This window comes from Bison bison, unplaced genomic scaffold (assembly GCF_000754665.1).
Source record: "Bison bison bison isolate TAMUID 2011002044 unplaced genomic scaffold, Bison_UMD1.0 scf7180017864519, whole genome shotgun sequence".
NCBI lineage: Eukaryota > Metazoa > Chordata > Mammalia > Artiodactyla > Bovidae > Bison > Bison bison.
Genome location: NW_011495072.1, coordinates 2,352,584 through 2,373,738, shown reverse-complemented (window position 1 = coordinate 2,373,738; position 21,155 = coordinate 2,352,584). Strand labels below are relative to the sequence as shown.

The following is a 21,155-nucleotide window of genomic DNA, read 5'->3' as shown; positions in this document are numbered from 1 at the left end:
GCTATGTAACATAGGAAGCTCCATCCAGGGCTCTGTGATAACCTAGAGGGGTGGGATGGGGTGGGAGTTGGGAGGGAGGATCAAGAGGGAGGGGACATACGATACTTATGACTGATTTATGTTGTTGTATGGAAGAAACCAACACATCATTGTAAAGCAATTATTCTTGAATTAAAATTTTTAAAAATCTGACTATTACTAAGGCTACTAAAAAAATGAAAAAAAGAAACCAAAGTACAAACATTTCATAATTGTCTTAGAGTTAGATGAAAGGAGAAGGAAGAATCTGCACATTTTTTTTTATCTAGATGAAATCAAGATGTCTATGTAATTTCCTATTTCTTCTTATAAGCAGCAATATATCTGCCTATTGCTTCAGCTGGAAATAAGATTTGTGTTTCAGGAAATGATTGTCTTTATCTTAAAATCCCCATGAGCTCAGCAATAAGAAGCTGATTTTAGATATTTTTAATGACCCTTCTTTCTACTATCCTTAAAGAACAGACAACACACCTTCCTATTGTGAGAGATGAACTGGAGTTAACACTTAGCATATGGCTCAGCGAGTAAAGAATCCACCTGCAATGCAGGAGACACAGGAGACATGGGTTCAATTCCTGGGTCGGGAAGATCCCTTGGAGGAGGAAATGACGACCCACTCCAGTATTCTTGCCTGGGAAATCCCATACACAGAGGAGCCTGGAAGGCCACAGTCCAAAGGGTCACAAAGAGTCAGACGCCACTGAGCACACGTGCATACACACCACACCAAGGCGTACATGCTACCCACAAGGTGCTCTCAGCTCTCCTCTTAACTAGGATGGGGACTGCTATGTCATCGCCAATCATGATAATAAGTAGACGGGGCGAGGGGGTGTTGGGAGGCGGGGAGGAGGAAGAAAGAAGGGGATTACTCTTGTCGTAGAAACACAGCAGAATGAAAACCCAGGGCATCAAACTGAAGAATGTTATAGTTATCATCCTGCTGTTAATGACATTATTCAAAATAAAAAGAAACTGTACTCAATCAAAATACTCCCCAGCCTCTGAAAGGACAAGAATAAAAATCTTTTTGCAGATGGGTATATAATCATTAGAGGCACATATGACCATCAATGAATGGGTTTAAGCTACAAGGAAGCAATGTACTCACCACTTGTACAAAAGTGCATGAGCTCATGAATTGTAGCTAGACGCTTCGTGCTATTCCATGGCGGGGGCAGAGGGAATTTAAGAAATTCCCACAGTGGCAACTTGGACTGCATCTCTTGTTCAATTTGAACTGGATCAAAATTCTTTAGGTCCTGATGAAAAAGAGCAATGTGACAGAAGATGTTAAAATAAGCTGTCAACTGCCTTATGCATATGGAGAAGGCAAAACATGATACCTTTGCTCTCATTATCTGGGAACAGGGGAAATCAGTGGTAATTGGGGAAGACAAATTGTTGGTATTTTGCTGAAGGTCAAAAAAGCTACTTCTCACTTTGCCAGAGATTCTTGGTGCACAGAAATGATGGATTCCTTATTCACAGGGACAAACTGCCAAAGTCTCAAATATATTCCTGCCTCCCTTCTTAGACTCTTTTCTTGCCTCCACTAGTTTTTTTCTTCCTTTCATATTAGCAGATATATAAAGCACATAACTATAAGGTTTTAATACATATTTGGCGTAGCTGCAATGAATTTAATGGTTCATTGGCCCTCTATACGTGGGCCAGTTTTCTTTGCTGATGTACTTTTTCCTTCATTCATGTCCAGTTTCCAAGCTCTTACTTTGCAGGTATCTACTTTGTAGATTACTTTTAATTAGCATTGGTAAAGCTATCCAATTAAGATTTCTACCACTGAATAATTGCAAATGAGCTCCCTTGCATCAATTATCCTCTGGGTAACTTGGTCAATTATTACCTTTAGCATGTACTTCTTGTGGGCATGGGCATCGTGATAGTTAAGCAGGAGAGGGCCTGTGGGCACTGGTTTGCTTTCATTTTCTTCTTCAGATAAGAATATTTCATGGAGATTCTATTCAAATTAAAATAATGATTTTAAGAGAGAATTCATACTTTTCAAAGCATGCATACTTTTTGGATTTCTCATACCATCTGACCTTTTTCTCCCTCTCTGTCAGACAGAGAGAGGGCAGGATGGAAACAATGTGAGCTGCTATTCTGTAGTCCAACCCATCTGCCCTGGGAGGTGGCTCTACCAGACTTGGTGGGACAAGATCTTCTTCATTTGCCACAACCTGTTGATATAAAGAGTTGGGAGAAAAGAAAGTCACTCAGTTGTGTCCAATTCTTTGTGACCCCATGGACTATGTACAGTCCATGGAATTCTCCAGGCCAGAATACCAGAGTGAGTAGCCTTTCCCTTCTCCAGGGGATCTTCTCAACCCAGGGATTGAACCCAGGTCTCCCACATTGCAAGCAGATTCTTTACCAGTTGAGCCACAAGGGAAGCCCAAGAACACTGAAGTGGGTAGCCTATCCCTTCTCCAGTGGATCTTCCTGACCCAGGAATCCAACCAGGGTCTCCTGCATTGCAGGTAGATTCTTTACCAAGTGAGCTATCAGGGAAAAGTTGGGAAGTATTAGTTTTAATGGTCAGCTCTTTATTGACATTTATGTATTTTGGTTTTTTTTAGTAAAAAGAAGGCAGTTTCTACCCAAAAGTATGGTGATTATACAAAGTGGCTATATAATTAACCAGTGACTACCAAAATAAAAGGGATCATGTTTATAACCTATGTACTGAAGTATAATTTTAATGCCTACATTAGAATAGACAACACAAAATCCAAATACTAAAAAAGAAAATTTACCATAATAGAAATCAAAATAACAATATTAATATATTTTTAAATGATTCATTCTTTCTCTTAAAGCACTCAAAACCTTGATTTCATATCTTTGGATTCAATAAATGTTTATTGAATGCCTACCACATGCCAAGCATGTGTGGGGCACTTTCAAATACATTATCTCATTTAAGCCTCACAGCAATATTGCCAAGCAGGTATTATTTCATATTTATAAATGGAACTAGGGTGAGTGAAATTAGGGGCCTGGCCCTAATTAGTAGTTCAAAAACTAATTTGGATACTAAAAAGTAGTCCAAAATTACTTAGTGGGTGGAACTGGGGGTTCAGGTTAAATCCCCAAGATAGAAAAGTTATAGACAGTGAGATCAATTAAGGGTAATATTCCGCTTTTTATGGGGAAAGTGAGGTCTAGAAATATTGATCATCTTGTTCAATTTTACATGGTAAACAAAAAAGTTGAAATGTAATCAAGATCGGCACCTAATTTATAATTGTTCTCTTCACCTTAGATACTGAAATCACCCTCTGATTTCACACCCCTCTGCAGGAGTTCTCAACCTTGAAACTTAGGCATTTGGACTAGATGCTTTTTGTCATGGGGGCTGTCTTGTGCACTCTATGGAATGTTTAGCAGCATCCCTGGCCTCGAGCCATTTGATGCCGGTAGAACACCTTCAACTGTGGCAACCAAAAGTATTTCCAGACATTGCCAAATGCCCCCTTTGAGGCAACTCCTCCTGTTGAGAACAACAGCAAGACAGTCTTACACTCTTACTGTTTATCAACACCTTACTTTTCAAAGAGTCACTCCTGTCTCCATTTCCTCTCTTCCTACCATCTCTTGGACCCACTCCAATCACAAAAGACCATACAGAACTGTTCCACCTCTGAAATGTAAAACATTCTAATATCCCCTCTTATAATACCCCACCCAATTCCTCTTATATTTTACTTCTTCCTGCCTTTATTATTAAGCATGTGTTCAGCCAACATGCGTCTCTTATTGGGGCCTATGTGTCAGGCACTGAGCTCATCCTCTGTCACCTTTGGCACCTGGAAAACAGTAGGTGGTTAATAAATGTTGCCCTTAGTTGGAAAAAATAAGGAAGACTAAGATAAATAAAATGATACTCTAAGCTCTCTAGGGCTGTTGAGCTTTTACAAATGTATTGATATAATAAAATACCGATCTCCTCAAAGCATTATGGGGTAATTAAATGCAAATAAACATAAGTGTGTTTACCTAATTGGTTAGAAAACTAAAGCAGTCAACAAACAAAATATATAATGCAGGTAACAGAGATGATAGAGTCTAAACACATTTTAATATTCAGTGAGATAAAGGAATATGTTACATACATGAAGCAAGAACAATAGGCAGTTATACGGGAAATTAAAGAATTTATAATTTCAAAAAGTTACTGTTGAAACAAAATTTCAATAGCAGACCGGCCTCCATGGAAAAATGAATTAGTTGGAAATCTTAAGCTGAAAGTCTCAAAGGGGTAAAGTTGCAAGAAAATTTCAAATACATGGAGGAAAAAAACAGAAATTCCAACATCTAATAATAAGTGTGTGTGTGTTCAGTCACATCCAACTCTTTGCAACACTTTGGACTGCAGACTGCCAGGTTCCTCTGTCCCTGGGACTTTTTGGGCAAGAATACTGGAGTGGATTGCCATTTCCTCCTCCAGGAGATCTCCCTGACCCAGGGATCAAATCCGCGTCTTCTGCATTGCAGGCAGATTCTTTATTGCTGAGCCATCAGAGAAGCCCTAATAATAATTAGGATAAATAAACAGAAGTAATATTTGAAGACATAATTGAACAAATACATATTGTGTCTACTATGGGTTAGGTTATTGCATGCTGAACAGAGAGCAATGAACAAGACTAGATTAGGGACTTCACTGGCGGTCCAGTGGTTGTGAGTCTGCCTGCCAGTGCAGAGGACATGGGTTCAATCCCTGGTCAGAGAGGATTCTATATGCCTTAGGACAACTAAGCCCATGCACTGTAACTCCTGAGCCCATAACTCCTGCGCACTATAGACCTCATGCTCTGCAAACAAGAGAAGCCCTGCAATGAGAAGTGATGCACTGCTACTAGAGAGTAGCCCCCACTCCCTGCAACTAGAGAACGCCCGCAGGGAGCAATGAAGACAGCGCAGCTGAAAACAAATAAAATGAAAAACTAAGTTAGGTCCCTACTCACATTCTAGTGAGAAGGAGGAAGACATAAAGCAAATAAACGTATTTTTGAAAGAGCAATTGTTGTAAGAAAGTAAAATAAGGTGAAGTGGTAGAGAACACTTTTTGTTGTTGTGGGCCTTCTTTAGACCAAGTGGTCAGAGAAAGCCTACCTCAGGAGCACTGTGTTCGCTGGGGACAGAATGACAGGGAGTATCCAACAGGCAGACATGTGGGAGCAAAACTTTCCAGGAAGAGAAGTTAGAGTGAAAACACTAAGGTGGAATTAGTGTATGTAAGGAAACACTAGAAGGTCTATGTAGATGACCAACAGCATGAGTGTGAGCATAGTGGGGGGCAGGAGATGACAGAAGCAGCCCAGAACCATATTTTTAGGGTCTTTATGGATCAGCATAAGGAATTTTGATTTTACTCAGAATGTTATCAGAAACCAGACTTTAATCTTTTCAATCATAAAGACAATGATAAAATAAATCCATATCTACACACAGCCTTGTGTTATCAATTATAAAAAGAAAACTCTAATAGCTGCCAGAATGAAAAAATAGATTACCTATAAAGGAAAATATTCATTGGAAGGGCTGATGCTTAACCTGAAGCTCCAATACTTTGGCTATCTGATGCAAAGAACTGACTCATTGGAAATGACTCTGATGATGGGAAAGATGGAAGACAGGAGGAGAAAGGGACAACAGAGGATGAGATGACTGGAGGGCATCACTGACTCAATGGACAGGAGTTTAAGCAAACTCAGGAAGATAGTGATGGACAGAGAAGCCTGGTATGGTGCAGTTCATGAGGTTGCAAAGAATCAGACAGGACTTAGCAACTGAACAATAACAAAAATAAAGGAAAAAGTATCCAATTGATGTCAGACTTCTTATCAGCAACTTGAGAAGGAAGACCACAACAGAGCAATGCTATCAAAATACTTTTCCACGTAGACTGATAAGATTCAAAACAGTTTCTGTCATTTACTACTTGGACGAGTTACTTAACTTTTTTTCTGCCTCAGTTTCCTTATCTGCAAAATGGGACTAAAAATGGTTCCTGCTCCCTAGGGTTGTTCCAAGAATTAAATGAGCTAATAACACTCAACTGCATATACAGCACTCATAAGAATTGACCATGTGTACCAGGTCATACAGGAAGTCTGGGAAATAAAAAAAAATTTTTAACACCCAGATCATGTTTATTGACCATAATGAAATAAAATTAGAAATGGACAATAACCAGTGGAAATTAAAAGACTTAGAACTGAGTACATTGAATGCATTATGATGTGTCCAAGAAATACTCAAAATGCATAGGCTTAAGTAAAGTGAAATAGTAAACCAAATGAACTTTCAATTAAAATGAATTGCTAAATAAACCAAAGAAAGTAGGAAGAAAGAAATAATAAAGATAAATGAAGAAATTAATAAAGTAAGAAGGAGTAGATCAATGAAAAAAATGCTGGTTCTTTGAAAAGACCAACAATCAATAAACCATCGACATCCATGATCGAGAAAAGAGGGCACTAATAAGTAACATTGGTCATTGAAAGGGACATAACCAATACAGAGAGAATTTTTAAATGTATGTTAGTGAATAAAGGGCTTCTAGGTTATTGAAAACACAAATAAAATGGACATTTATTTAAAAAGATGAATGACTAAAATTGGCCTCAGAAATAGAAAAGTCTGATTAAATCTACAAGAGTAAAAGAAACTTTAAATGCAGTTGAAGACCATTAGCCACCCTGTCCACCTGCTCAACTCCTTTCCCTTTCATTAAAATGACGCCTGATAGTATTTAAACATATGCCTACCAAAACTTCAGGGTATGTTATATAAATGGTTCTAGAGCATAGCAAAAGAAAGATGATTGAAGCTCATAAGAAAATTTTTGCTGTATCTAAAATGTCCTAATCTTTGTAAAGGAGAATGCATGCAGGTATTATGAGCCTATTTTTAAAATAGTTTTTTTAAAAAGAAAGGGAGATGAAGTACCTGACTACAGGTCACCCACCTGGGAAGAAAGCTCCAGGATGTATCCCACCTACCTGTTCCAGCATACAGTGCAGTATCAAGGGCACAGAAATGAACTCTTCTGGAACTGGATTCAGCAAATCATTGTAGTATCTCATGTCTACTTCATTTGTGATGACGGAAGCCACTGTGAAAGACACAAAATATTGTTGTTCAGTTAAAACGTGCTCTCCATTTCTTCCATCCACAGATTCAAACTCTGATCGTGCCCTGATAAACCAGGGGCTAGGGGTGGAGACAGATGCGAAAACAAGCTGGAGGACATTCATCCCCTAAAGCGCCAGCTCCTGACACTGATTCCCAGCTGTTCCATACATGCCTGGTAGTGGTGGTAGCAGTGTTGCTGGAGGAGGAGCTGGAATCTGTGGCTCTTCATATGCTTGTGTTTTCTTCTTTCCAGGGACTGCAACAACAGGTGGTGGGGGCTAAAAGAACAATTAAAAAGGAACACTTGAAACATCCAGTTGAGAGATGCTTTCATCCAGTGCTGGTATGATGGGATTTCGACGGGACTCTGAGGTTGTATGATTCTGTTCACACCACAAAATCATTTGCTAATATGAGGGTCAAATAAGCAAATTTGGTCCACAGAAGGAAAGAAGTTAATGGGTATGGAGATTTCTCATTTTTTTCCTAATAGAACCCACTAAGCAATGGAATTCCAGTTGAGCTATTTCAAATCCTGAAAGATGATGCTGTGGAAGTGCTACACTCAATATGCCAGCAAATTTGGAAAACTCAGCAGTGGCCACAGGACTGGAAAAGGTCAGTTTTCATTCCAATCCCTAAGAAAGGCAATGCCAAAGAATGCTCAAACTACTGTACAATTGCACTCATCTCACACGCTAGTAAAGTAATGCTCAAAATTCTCCAAGCTAGGCTTCAACAATACATGAACTGTGAACTTCCTGATGTTCAAGCTGGTTTTAGAAAAGGCAGAGGAACCAGAGATCAAATTGCCAACATCCGCTGGATCATCAAAAAAGCAAGAGAGTTCCAGTAAAACATCTATTTCTGCTTTATTGACTATGCCAAAGCCTTTGACTATGTGGCCCACAATAAACTGTGGAAAATTCTGAAAGAGATGGGAATACCAGACCACCTGACCTGCCTCTTGAGAAATCTGTATGCCGCTCAGGAAGCAACAGTTAGAACTGGACATGGAACAACAGACTGGTTCCAAATAGGAAAAGGAGTATGTCAAGGCTGTATATTGTCACCCTGCTTATTTAACTTCTATGCAGAGTACATCATGAGAAACTCTGGGCTGGATGAAGCACAAGCTGGAATCAAGATTGCCAGGAGAAATATCAATAACCTGAGATATGCAGATGACACCACCCTTACGGCAGAAAGCAAAGAACTAGAGAGCCTCTTGATTAAAGAGGCTTCAAGTTCAACATTCAGAAAACTAAGAGCATGGCATCCTGTCCTATCACTTGATGGTGACTGCAGCCATGAAATTAAAAGCCACTTTCTCCTTGGAAGGAAAGTTATGACCAACCTGGACAGTACATTAAAAAGCAAAGACATTACTTTGCCAAAGACATTACTTAGACAGGTCCGTCTAGTCAAGGCTATGGTTTTTCCAGTAGTCATGTATGGATGTGAGAGTTGGACTATAAAGAAAGCTGAGTGCTGAAGAATTGATGCTTTTGAACTGTGGTGTCAGAGAAGACTCTTGAGAGTCCCTTGGACTGCAAGGAGATCCAACTAGTCGACCCTAAAGGAAATCAGTCCTGAATATTCATTGGAACATCTGACACTGAAGCTCCAATACTTTGGCCATATGATGCGAACAACTGACTCATTTGAAAAGACTCTGATGCTGGCAAAGATTGAAAGTGGAAGGAGAAGGGGACAACAGAGGATGAGATGGTTGGATGGCATCACCAACTCAATGGACGTGAGTTTGAGTAAACTCCGGGAGTTCGTGATGGACAGGAAGGCCTGGCATGCTGCAGTCCATGGGGTCACAGAGAGTTGGACATGACTAAGAGACTGAACTGAAGTAATTGTCAGTAAAGGGATGGGAAGATGGGGCACCAAGAGTCAAGAAGATTTTCTTCCCTAGGATGACTCAGAATTGTGCCATTCTCCCTCTGAGAATCCTTGAATGGTTCCCATTGATTTCAGGATAAAACCCAAACTCTTGAGCTCAGCACTCAAGAACATCCTGGCTCCCACCTTTCCAGCTTTTGTTGCTGTTCTCCACTCTGTATGTATGGCCTGGAAGCACTGCCCCACCCTGTGGTGTGGTTCTGGCCATAATACTTCTTTGTTTTGACCTCCTTGTCTTTGCAGCATCTTTGCCCCTTTCTTGAGAGTACCACCCAGTCCCTACCCCCAACCAGGCTTTACCCAGGCAATTCATCCCCAGTCTTCAGCCCATCACTTACTGTGCCTGGTAAGGTCTTCTTGATTCCCGTCTCTCTAACCTCCTCTTCTCAGGAGCAGGTTAGGTGCCATATTTATAGCTTCTCCTGCAACCTCAGCTAACTATCCTCCCAGCACTCATCATGCTAAATTGAAACCACCTTTGACTTGACTGCCGTTCCCTTTAAAGCTTAATCTCAGTGAGGAGGACAGGGGATGGGTCTTGTTCATTATTGTATTGCCAGCACCTGGTACAGTGTCAGCACAGAGTAGGTGTTAAATAACAATGGTTGGGCTTCCCGGGTGGTGCTAGTGGTAAAGAACCTGCCTGCCAAGGCAGGAGACCTAAGAGATGCGGGTTCGACCCATGGATTGGGGAGATCCCCTGGAGAAGGGCATGGCAACCCACTCCAGTAATCTTGCCTGGAGAATCCCATGGGCAGAGGAGCCTGGGAGGCTACAGTCCATGGGGTCTCAGAATCGGACACCACTGAAGTGACTTAGCATGCACATAAGCATGGTGATTAAGTTATCAATAGCCCTCCTGGTTCCAGATGTTATTTATTGCACCATGGCTAAAAAGTAGGTTCTATCATCCCCTCTGTGGAATGATAGTTGGAAGGTAGTTGGGGAGCCTCATAAAGTCCCTACCATATGGATACCTTTAATTCTGTGCCTGGGGTCCTTGATCCCACCCTCATCCATTAAACGGCAGCAGGCAGAGTCCCCTTGCTACCAATATTTGTGATTTTTTTCTTCATGTGTTTTATAAATGTGAAAATTAAGTTGTTTAATGAATCGTTCGGCCCACTGAAGACACTCCAGCATGTGCCTACCTCAGGAATCAACGTCACTTCAAAGATAGGCTTCTCACTAACCACCTGTGGGACGTTAATAAGCCGCATGCTTTCCAAATAGTGCTGGTGCTGCCTTTTCCAATCCAGGGTGTCGTACATCAGACAGGCAACATTTTCAAAAATGTCGGTGCCCAATCCCAGCTACGGGTGAGAATTAACAACAGTTAGTTCTTAGCTTCATATTGTTGGAATCAGATGTATGGTTTGTATCTCCCTTAGAGCCAAACCTATGATTTTCACAGGGAAGCCCTTCCCCAGGTGGTCCCCAAACCACTGAACCCTTCTGGCCCTTCCTGTTCACCACAATGCAGACTGTTCCCTTTGGAGGGCCTCTGGCTGCCTAATATTGTAAGAGTCTGATTAATGCTTCAACAAGGTGGAAAATGCTATGTTCATTCGCTTCAGCAGAGAGGCCTATTTTCTAGGCATCTCCATTCGTGAAGCAACTCATGAGATAGGTAATTTCCACATTCTCAGCCCAAGGCAAGCTGGGGCTGAGCTCCTGCTCGGCCACACAAGAATTGCAGTGGAAATCTCCCACACTCTCCACACAAGCACACTACAGTGTGTATGCCATCAGGATTTCTTCCTCTCCTCACGTGTGCTACCTTTAGGGAGGAAACCCTAAGAGATCCTGATAGACCAGCACTACTATGATACCTGCAAGTTTATGATCTGGCAAGCAGGTCATAGATCAGATATCTCTATTACCTTGGCTTTCATTTCCAGAAGTGGAAAAGCACAGTTATCATTAAGTCTGCTTGAAAGCAAAGGAGGTAGGCTCCTCCTGTTTCCAAGTTGAAGTGCTAAGGTAGAGGGAGAAAGCTCCTAGCGGGGCCAGTGACTCAGCCTGGCAGAAGTCCAGAGACAAGCCAGCTTTGCACATCCTTACAGCACACCTCTTAGTCTGGGCTTCATGGGTCCCCTCCAGGGCTGAGAATTCCTCAGTGAAACTTCAACCTGATATTCTCTGCCCACATTCTGGCACAGAAACATATTTTTGTGTGCTTGTATTTATAAGAAATAGAGTAAAAGCTTCTGGTCAATTATCCCTTAGCTTAACTAGCTAATTTCTTTTTAAATCAAACAGCAAATCACATGCTTAAAGCCAGAAAATTATTTCAGCAACCCAGGGCTTAACTTGAGATGTTGCAGATGTCGTTCATAGGCAGTTAGCACTTCTTGATGGGCATTTATTTGATGTAAAGCTTTCGTTACCTGGGTTCAGCAGAAATACAGCCTGCTTGTTTGCAGCCAAAGGTACTAATGCTTTCCTTCTTCCAGAGAGAAAGACGACTACTTGGCTGGCTCCTGGCTTGGATGTGAGGCCATTATCAACTTACAGATAGAGCTGAGAGTATAATACCGTCTATCTACAGTATGTATGTAGGCTACTTGTATTAGAAATAGGTTTATTACTTCTATATTTTTCAAGTGATCCTAAGGTTACAATTAATTTTGATTTTCAGTATTAAACCCAAAGGCCTTTTCTTCTGAAACCCAACTCTATTACTGAACTGCTTTTAAGGCTTTCTTTGTCCATCATTATTTGTGCTGGGTTGCTCACTCACAAACTGGACCTTGTAAAGGCATGCCTTGGCTCTAAAAGTCTGCTGCAGTTGGACCCAGATCACAGCTCTGGCATGAAGCTGATGTTCAATAAATACTTGCAAAGTGGCTGATAGAATTGATATGTCCATTCGGGCAGCACAGTTGATTGATCTCATTTCCTCGTTTACCTTCCTCATTCACCTTCCTCATTTACCTCATAGCCCAACTAGAGACTCTAGACATTAATCTTCTAGTTCTGAAGTCAGGAGTATATGTGCATAAGGTACATATGTGTGTAAATGTGTTAGTCTCTTAGTCGTGTCCAACTCTTTGCTACCCTATGGACTGTAGCCTGCCAAGCTCCTCTGTCCATGGAATTCTCCAGGCCAGAATACTGGAGTGTAGCCATTCCTTTTCTCCAGGGGATCTTCCTGACCCAGGGATTGAACCTGGGTCTCCTGCATTGCAGGCAGATTGTTTACCGTCTGAGCCACCAGGAAAGTCCCAACAGTATTTCAAACTGCTATTATTTTTTCAACATGGAAGTTCTTAACTTTAATTGCCATTTAAACTCTTCCACTCTATATTTTTAAAAAGGGAAATATAGCCACATTCACTTTCTTTAAAAAATGAGTGATTAGGGACCTCTCTGATAGTCCAATGGTTAAGATTCTGCACTTCCCTGCAGCAGATACCAGTTCGATCCTGGGTTTGGGAATGAAGATTCCACGTGCCACATGGTGTGGCCAAAAAATAATAAAAACTGTTTTTAAAACAGAGTGATTAAAATCTAATGAACAGAAAGCATTTAATTCTGGCATACGAAACAGGATGCTGTGAATGGTGCTGGGTCTTTTGGAGTTGCAACTGTGTGTCTTGATGTTCACATCTATGTACTGAGGATGCAATGGAATGTCTTCTACCTGAGTTCAATGCACATCAGCTCCTCTCAGCCTCTGTCTGGGGAGGACAGAAGACACACAAAAGGGAGCTCTAGTTAGAGCAGGAGCAAAATGTTCTTGGTTTGAGGCTGCCTTAGAAGACTCTTTGTATTGCCTCCCCTTAATTATGATTCATCTTCCCCAATGCCTCAGCAGGTAAAGATTCTACCTGCAATGCATGAGACAGAGGATATGCAAGTTTGACTTCTGGGTCAGGAAAAATCTCCTGGAGAAGGCAATGGCAACCCACTGCAGTATTCTTGCCTGGGATATCCCATGGACAGAGGATTCTAGATCTATATGGCTGGGATCTCCTGTGCTCTATTAAGTCAAAATTGCACAGAAGTTCTTTTGAAGGTATGTGGCCAAAACTTGGCCCAGATGAGAGGAGGACCGTTTCCACAAAACTTAAATTTGTGGATGTGAGTTTTAAAGTTAGGATAAATTTTTAAATTCTTGGAAGAAGAGCTGGTTTATCATCAAGATAGAGTAGATAACTGCCTTTGAAATGGTGTTTCAGGATCCCAGGGCGATAGCCTCTTTCCCAAACACATCTCACATTTGCTGGGAATAATCTAGAACTCCAAGAAAGTAGGATGGAGTAGTCACAGTACGACAGTACCTGGAATGCCAGTGTCTCTGGGATAGAGACACAGGGCCCTACTTAACATGAAGCAGTGAAGGACGGGAGGACTCTTTTCTGAGCTCAGGTTTAGGAGGCAGTTTCTTTGACTGAAAGACAAAGCAGGACCGAGGAAGATATCTAGATGAAGGAATGGGGTGACGCAAAGCAAGGGATTTCACAAGAACCAGCTTTGCCTTCAGCCACAGATTTGCTACGTTCAGCTTTGTTTCCATGGATCTTAGTGAGAGTGAAAGTCACTTAGTTGTGTCTGACTCTTTGCGACCCCGTGGACTGTCGTCTGCCAGGCTCATCTGTCCATGGAATTCTCCAGGCCAGAATACTGGAGTGGGTAGCTGTTCCCTTCTCCAGGGGATCTTCCCATCTAGGCTAGGATTTATTCTTACTACTGCCAAGGTAGATTTCCCTGATGGTTCAGTGGTAAGGAATCTGCCTGCCAATGCAGGCGACATGGGAGATGCGGGTTTGATCCCTGGGTCAGGAAGGTCCCCTGAAGAAGAAAATGGCAACCCACTTTAGTATTTTTGCATGGGAAATCCTATGGACAGAAGAGCCTGGTAGGCTACAGTCCATGGGGTTGCGAAGAGTTGGACACAGCTTAGTCACTAAACAACAATAACAATAGTTGCCAATAGTATGAGACTTAAGTGTTCTGTTTCTACATGATAACATCTAATACCTTACGTTGACAATCTTTGTCACTCAACCTGATGTATCCATCGCTACTTATTCAAATCCTTTCTGTCCTTCAAGGTTCAAGTCTAGGCTTCCCTCCCCAGTGTTTTCACGTAATTCAGCCAGTGCACATCCATCTCAAGGTAACAGAATCAGCGATTCTCATAGTGCGAACTGCCCATGTGGCAACCCATGGTCATGAGCAGCCTACCCTTTGGCTCAGAAACTCCAGGATTTGATGTCATTCTTTGCCTCTTAGATGGTCAGGTTTGCATTTTGTTTGTTTGGGAGCTACCCACAGATACTGTCCACAGACACTCATCCTCCCCTTCCATCCTGTTTCTCCCAGCTTCCTTCAGGACACACTTGATGTGGTCCTTCTCCGGGACTCTGCTTTCAGTTCAAGTCCTTTCAATACTGACATATATTACCCTGTAAGGGCTTCAACACTCCTGGTTCCCTGTTTGTTGGGACATGTGGTCAGCCAGAAAGAGACCTGAGAGGTCTCTTTTTTAATAACAGGAATGCCTGAATATGGATATCTTCCCCAACATCTGTGATAAGTAGTTGTTCAACATTCTTTTTTAAAACACCCTCATATAGATAGATTTCATTACTTTTCAGAGCATCCTAATTCTTCTTTTTCTGAATTAGTAAGAAACAGAGTGTTTCATACAACAGAGCACGCAGATGTGTGGCATCTTGAACACTGCTTCTCTGTTTCATGATTTTGGTCTTGCCTTTCTGCAAGTACCTCAAAAGCAGGGGGCCAACAAATACACTCAGGAAATGCCTGCTAATTGTTGGCTGGGGGTCAAGTCATTCTATTAAGATAAACCTTGTCAGGCAAATAAATTAAAAATACAATTTTGGCAATAAAAGCAAAGACCTAGAAGAACAATGTCTTGAACTAATACATAAAAAAGAAAGACAATATAATTCAACAAACTGTAAAATTTAGTATTTTCATAATTTATATATATTAAGACTCTGCTGCCTAGAGCCTTAAGGTATGAAGCAAACCCACACATCACCAAATAAAATAATTACCATGCTTTATCTTCATCTACATCTTATTCCTTTGACATTAATTCATACACTAAAAGCCGAAGTATCAGGCTATAGCCATTATCAGACATTCAATGTGCCCATTGTCTTGAAGATAAACCAGCCTAGCACAAAACCGTCTCTATAAACAGTGATCAATAAATATCTGTGGAATGAACAGATGGGGCAAATGGAAGCACAGTGTCACATGTTCAAACTAGTCAGTCTCACTAATGCATGTACTAACCAACATCTCGCTGTCTGACCAGTCAGAAGGAAACTTGTCAGCCTTGACCGTGTATTCAAGCTGAGCGACATCAAAGAGATTTGTTTCTGGTTTCTGGTTATTCAGGATTGGCTCCAAGTACTTCCAGAAGATTTCAAGTTCTTTTATGCCATTCTCTTTCTTCAGTTTTTCAGCTTCTATTTCTAATAAGAGCAACATGTTTATACTGCAAAATGAGAGTGCTGAATTTCACCCCACGTGCAGTGCTTGTGGTGAGTCATGTACATTGCCCAGTGTCTGTACAGCACCAGAAAATACAAATAAATTTTGAGAAGTGTTTGGACCTGGACTATATAATTAAACATAAGAGGATTTTACTGCTGAAATTGTTATTAAATATGAGCTTTCCCCACCCCTTTATTTTATAGTTGAAGCCTAGAAAGATAATAATAAGGTCACACATGTTGGGAGCTAACTATGGCCAATATTTCTAGCACTCCTACACTGTATCTGTAGAGGAGAAGTTTTCCTGCCAAACCACTTTTCGACCATTTTAGCATTTGTTTGATGCATAACTGCAGGTGATCCAGTTCTCCTTCCTATGTGGCTAAAAACACACTGGGTCCATGATTTCTGCTTCAGTTAACTTTAGGCCACATTGAAATGGCTACTAGCTTCTCCGGGCATTTGTACTCTGACTGTAAAATAATGGCAGTTTTCCATAAAGTTACACTTGAAAATTTGTCTGACATGTTTTGTTTTTTTTTTTCCATCTATAACTAAATAGGTCCTACTACTAAGATCTCATTATTCTAAAGTTTCTCTTTCTGTGATTTTATTTTTATATATTAAATATTTTTTAATAGAAAGACTCTGAAACTTATGGGTTTCTCTGGTGGCTCAGATGGTAAAGAATCTACCTGTAATGCAGGAGACCTGGATTTGATCCCTGGGTAGGGAAGATCTCCTGAAGAAGGGAATGGCTAACCACTGCAGTATTCTTGCCTGGAGAATTCCATGGGCAGAGGAGTCAGCATTTTCTCATTGGCTTCAATAATAAATATTTAACGTTACAACTAGCCTTTGAGACAGGAGTAGCTGGATTTGAATTCTGACTCTTTTACTTAATAGCTGCCCCTAGACTGAAAGTCGTTTCCTGTAAAATGGAAATAATAAAACATACTTCTGAGAGTTGTCATGGAAACTACATGAATCAACACATTTAAAGCCTTCAGCATTAAGCCAAGTTCCAAGGCCTATGCCCAATAAATGGTAGCTATTATTATCAGGGTTAGCTATTTCTAACCTGGAATGGCAAATTTTTAAATGTCGTGTTATAGAAATTGGGATGTGGCTGTGTAAGTTACAAAGTCCTGTGCAAAAAATATTACTAATAAATAACATAAAAGTGAAATAGCATATGGCAAAAAGAGCATGAACTTCCAGGTCACAGAAGCTTATGTTGAATCCTAATTCTAGTACCCACACAGTAGAGTTTTGTTCCCTTCCCATAGAGGGCGTCTGGTTCAATTCCTTTAGAGGAAGACCCTGAGGCTCAGAATAGCTGAAGAGCAGTGTAGGAAGAACTTCATCCTATAGCTTCCTGGTCCAAGGCCCGGAATATACACGCCCCTTCTGATTTGTCGCAATACACCAGTAGCAAAGCCAAGCAAGAATCCAAAGTGATGACCACCCCCCAGGGCCATTTGGTGACTGTGGCTGCTGGCAGAAGAGATTCTTTACAGTTGATCCACCCAGCACATGCTTTGGGTAAAAGTTATATATCAAAATTCCTGAGAAATGGAGTTGGATAACCAACTCTATGTTCTCTGTGGCTGAACAGGGATAGAAACACAGGGTATGATTTGAATTTGCAAAATTTACAACACCTGGCTAGTGCAAGCAGCATAAACAGCAAATCAGTCTCAAAAGGATTTAATAATATATGTATCATAGGACTATGTTTTGGACAGAAAGTTGTATTTGTTCTTTAAGGACAGTGGGTAATATTCAAGGATTCGGTAAGTTGCTTAGCAGACTGCATACCTTCTGGCTGAAGAAAACTTTCCTGCTGTTGGCTAACTGCTGCCAGGTGTGTCTGCAGAGGTTCATAATTCTCTGAAGATATTTTAATCACGCTGCTTATGGGAATGCCAAGCTCCGTCATGATCGCTAATAGCTGAGGATTGTTGAAGCCCACAACTATAAAGTAATGCTGGGCACCGTCATCTGGCTCATCGTCTGTTCAAAAAATACCATAGAGAAGAGCAGCCATCATTTTAAAAGAGAACAGGTTGCACGCAGCCAGTTCAATGGCTCCATACATTATGCATGCGTTTATCATCCCCGGGGCTTGCCAAGAGCAGTGGGGTTGGCTGGAATGCAGTCCTGTTGACTGGTTTTCATTATTGCCCTTCCAGTAAGAAGGCCGTGGCCATTTTACAAAATATTAAATCACTGTTGCAAATGAGACAAAGGCATAATAGAAAGGCAAACATACAGAGGGCCTGTCGTCATGGAAAATGTGTTTGGATTTTCGTGGGGGAAAAAAAAAAGTCTAGGTTGTAATTTTTCTTGGTTCTAATCTCTTGAGCAACATCTGGCTTTACTCCTGAATTACGAGTAGCTGAAGCTTCGTGATATTTTATAAGTAGAGGTGTTTACAGGAGAGGGGAATATTGAATATGAACATACTCCCTACCAAAGCATTCTGTGTGTTTATGTCAATAGGTGTGGATGCAGAGTATGGGTTATGTAGCAACAATATTATTTATTGCATTCAATTTTAAAATATACATTGTGCACATTCCTAAAATTTTTCTCCTTGATTTAATCCTGGCTACATTGTTCTATTAGTGTTAGAACATGAATTTATATTGGAATGTTAGATTCTGAGGGGTGAGAAAAATTGTCATACTTTGGTATCAATACTAGATGGTACATGAAAACATTACATCTCACAATGGTTCACTAAGATCAACTTAAAAATACAGCAACGGATGCACAAACTTTTGATCTTCAAGTAGTGATTTTTCTTCAGTTACTAAAACAAATCAGTATTGATATTGCCCATGAAATCCATAATATAATTGCTCCTAAGTAAGTAGGTTTAGACCAGAGATTATGGGAGTCAAATTGGCAAAGAATGAGAAGACCTGCCATCTTATTTAAATACAATGTGCATAACAACAGTAGCTCCATTCAGATTCACGGGAAAGGAGCAATAACTTATAGCTGTCTAAGTTGAATAGTTTTTATGTAGACAATCTAAATGAAAGAAAATTCTCATTGCTCTATCTAGGACAAACAGATAGTGGGAGAAGTTGAGGTCGGGAAGCTACATGCTCTACATGAGTCACAAATTAACTGGTCTGATTTTATTGGTATTGTATTTCATTTGTGACAATAATTACTTTTGCTTTGCCTTACAAGTGTCTCTGACTTTCTCAAAATGTTCCCAGACACTAAGCTGCTTGGTAGCACAATAAGCTTGTAACTTCATCTTTTATTTGCACTGTGAAAATATGCCTATAGCAAGACACATGCTAAAGAAATATTGGCTGAAAACATAAATAAATTGCAAGTAGAAATATTTTTCTACCAAGGTGTCATGGAGAGCATGGGATTTATGGTTTTAAAAAAAGGGAAAGCCTGGGGAAGATTAAGCATAGTGATTGGAATGATTTCTCAAGTTCACAGGTCATAGGGCGAGCAGCGAAAGCAGCATCTCACTGACCAATGTATTGTTTGGTGTCATCCTCTTCCCCCCTCCTCACTAACTGGGTGGTCTTTTTCACGGCGATGTTTGCCTCTGGCTGGTCCTTTCCCTTTCCTTTGGCAACCTTGGCAGATGGGGACTTCTTCTCCTTGGGAGATTTTGCTTTCACTTTATCCTTTTCTATCTTAAATCTGTCTTCTATGACCTGGCAAGACAGAATACTTTTCATTAAACCATATAGTGAGCAGACAATGGATTTTCTACTATCAGGTAAATTAATGCTTTATCTCATGCAATCACTGCTTTACTCATTTATTCATTCTTCAGGCCAGGAGAGTGGAGATTTCAGGTTGAGTCTAAGCTGTGAGAAGGTACATCAATTCACCAAAAAGGGTGGATGCTAAAAGACTGTCATACACACATCCCTCTTGAAGGGAATTCGTCTTAAAGGAGCCAAGCTTGACCTAATAAACAGCCAACTGAGGTTGTTGTTGGTGGCTCCTGAATACATTGTGATGGCAGGGACTTAGGTTTATCATGTTGCCTAAGCTGGGGGTCTCTTTTTGTCTTACAGACAAGTGGGGTTGCTAACAAAACAAAAAATTTTAAATAAAAAAAATTTTTATGATAGTTTTCCTGGTTTAAGTAGTGTGTCAACCACTTTTAACTGTTAAAGGATTCTTTTGGGAACTTAGCAAAACAAACTATTTTTGGTATGCTGCTGCTGCTGCTAAGTCGCTTCCACAGTGCCGCTTAAAAAATGTGTAGATGGGATCAATGGCTGCTATCTGATATGTTCAAAGAGATCAACACAACACTTCGGTTGGCAATGCTAATTCTTTATACACTGCTCTGGGGCATGCTGAGATTGTCACATACCAACTAAAGACCTAATTTTTTTTTTTAAACCATTTTTTCTTTCCAAACAATTGCTAAAACCTCTGTACATTATTTCATAATGTAATTACAATTTTCATTCATGTGTTATAAATACAAATAGACTGAGTTCATTGAAATGATGTGGTAGTATTGGATAATACAGAAGACCCAGAATATGTTTATGTTATTACATTATTTCATAATGTAATTACAATTTTCATTCATGTGTTATAAATACAAATAGACTGAGTTCATTGAAATGATGTGGTAGTATTGGATAATACAGAAGACCCAGAATATGTTTATGTTATTCACTTTCCCCATGTTCAACAAAATAGCACACAAACATAACTAAACAAACCACTGTAGCAACAGTGGGGGCTCTGTGTTTTCCTGGGTTCTTAGAAGCAAATTTGAAGAACTCTGTTCTAAGACAGTAGAGATAAGAAAGTAGAAGATATATTGTTTTGGCATCCAGCTAACAAATCTTGGCACAGGAGGGGAAAGGAGTGTCTGCCTCCTCCACACGGCTTCTGGATGTTGATGGTTCCAGAGAACCTGGTTTAGCTTTAGCACCCGGAGGCTGTGTCAGCGATGCCCATGGACTCTCCACACATGCCTAGCACTTGTGCTGCTCAGTTCAGTTCAGTTCAGTTAAGTCACTCAGTCGTGTCCGACTCTTTGCAACTCCATGACTGCAGCACGCCAGGCCTCCCTGTCCATCACAAACTCCCAGAGTTTATTCAAACTCACGTCCATTGAGTCAGTGATGCCATCCAACTATCTCATACTCTATTGTCCCCTTCTCCTCCTGCATTTAATCTTTCCCAGCATCAGGGTCTTTTCAAATGAGTCAGTTGTTTGCATTAGGTGGCCAAAGTATGGGAATTTCAGCTTCAGGATCAGTCCTTCCAATGAATATTCAGGACTGATTTCCTTTAGGATGGACTGGTTGGATCTCCTTGCAGTCCAAAGGACTCTCAAGAGTCTTCTCCAACACCACAGTTCAAAAGCATCAATTCTTCTGAGCTTAGCTTTCTTTATAGTCCAGCTCTCATATCCATACATGACTACTGGAAAAACCATAGCCTTGACTAGATGGACCTTTGTGGGCAAAGTAATGTCTTTGCTTTTGAATATGCTGTCTAGGTTGGTCATAACTTTTCTTCCAAGGAGCAAG

The 21,155-nt window shown here is 40.6% G+C and overlaps 1 protein-coding gene across 1 annotated transcript in view; it reads right to left on the bottom strand.

The window, feature by feature from the left end:
- Positions 1-21,155, bottom strand: part of SPAG17 (sperm associated antigen 17) — a 245,270-nt gene that overhangs the window by 150,141 nt on the left and 73,974 nt on the right. The window contains exons 5-13 of the mRNA XM_010830710.1: positions 19,115-19,301; positions 17,425-17,619; positions 15,400-15,581; positions 10,275-10,436; positions 7,382-7,487; positions 7,077-7,189; positions 2,109-2,246; positions 1,910-2,023; positions 1,154-1,304 (exon numbers count right to left, since the gene is read on the bottom strand). Coding sequence (XP_010829012.1) covers positions 1,154-1,304; positions 1,910-2,023; positions 2,109-2,246; positions 7,077-7,189; positions 7,382-7,487; positions 10,275-10,436; positions 15,400-15,581; positions 17,425-17,619; positions 19,115-19,301 — 1,348 coding nt within the window. The remainder of the gene's footprint in view (positions 1-1,153; positions 1,305-1,909; positions 2,024-2,108; positions 2,247-7,076; positions 7,190-7,381; positions 7,488-10,274; positions 10,437-15,399; positions 15,582-17,424; positions 17,620-19,114; positions 19,302-21,155) is intronic.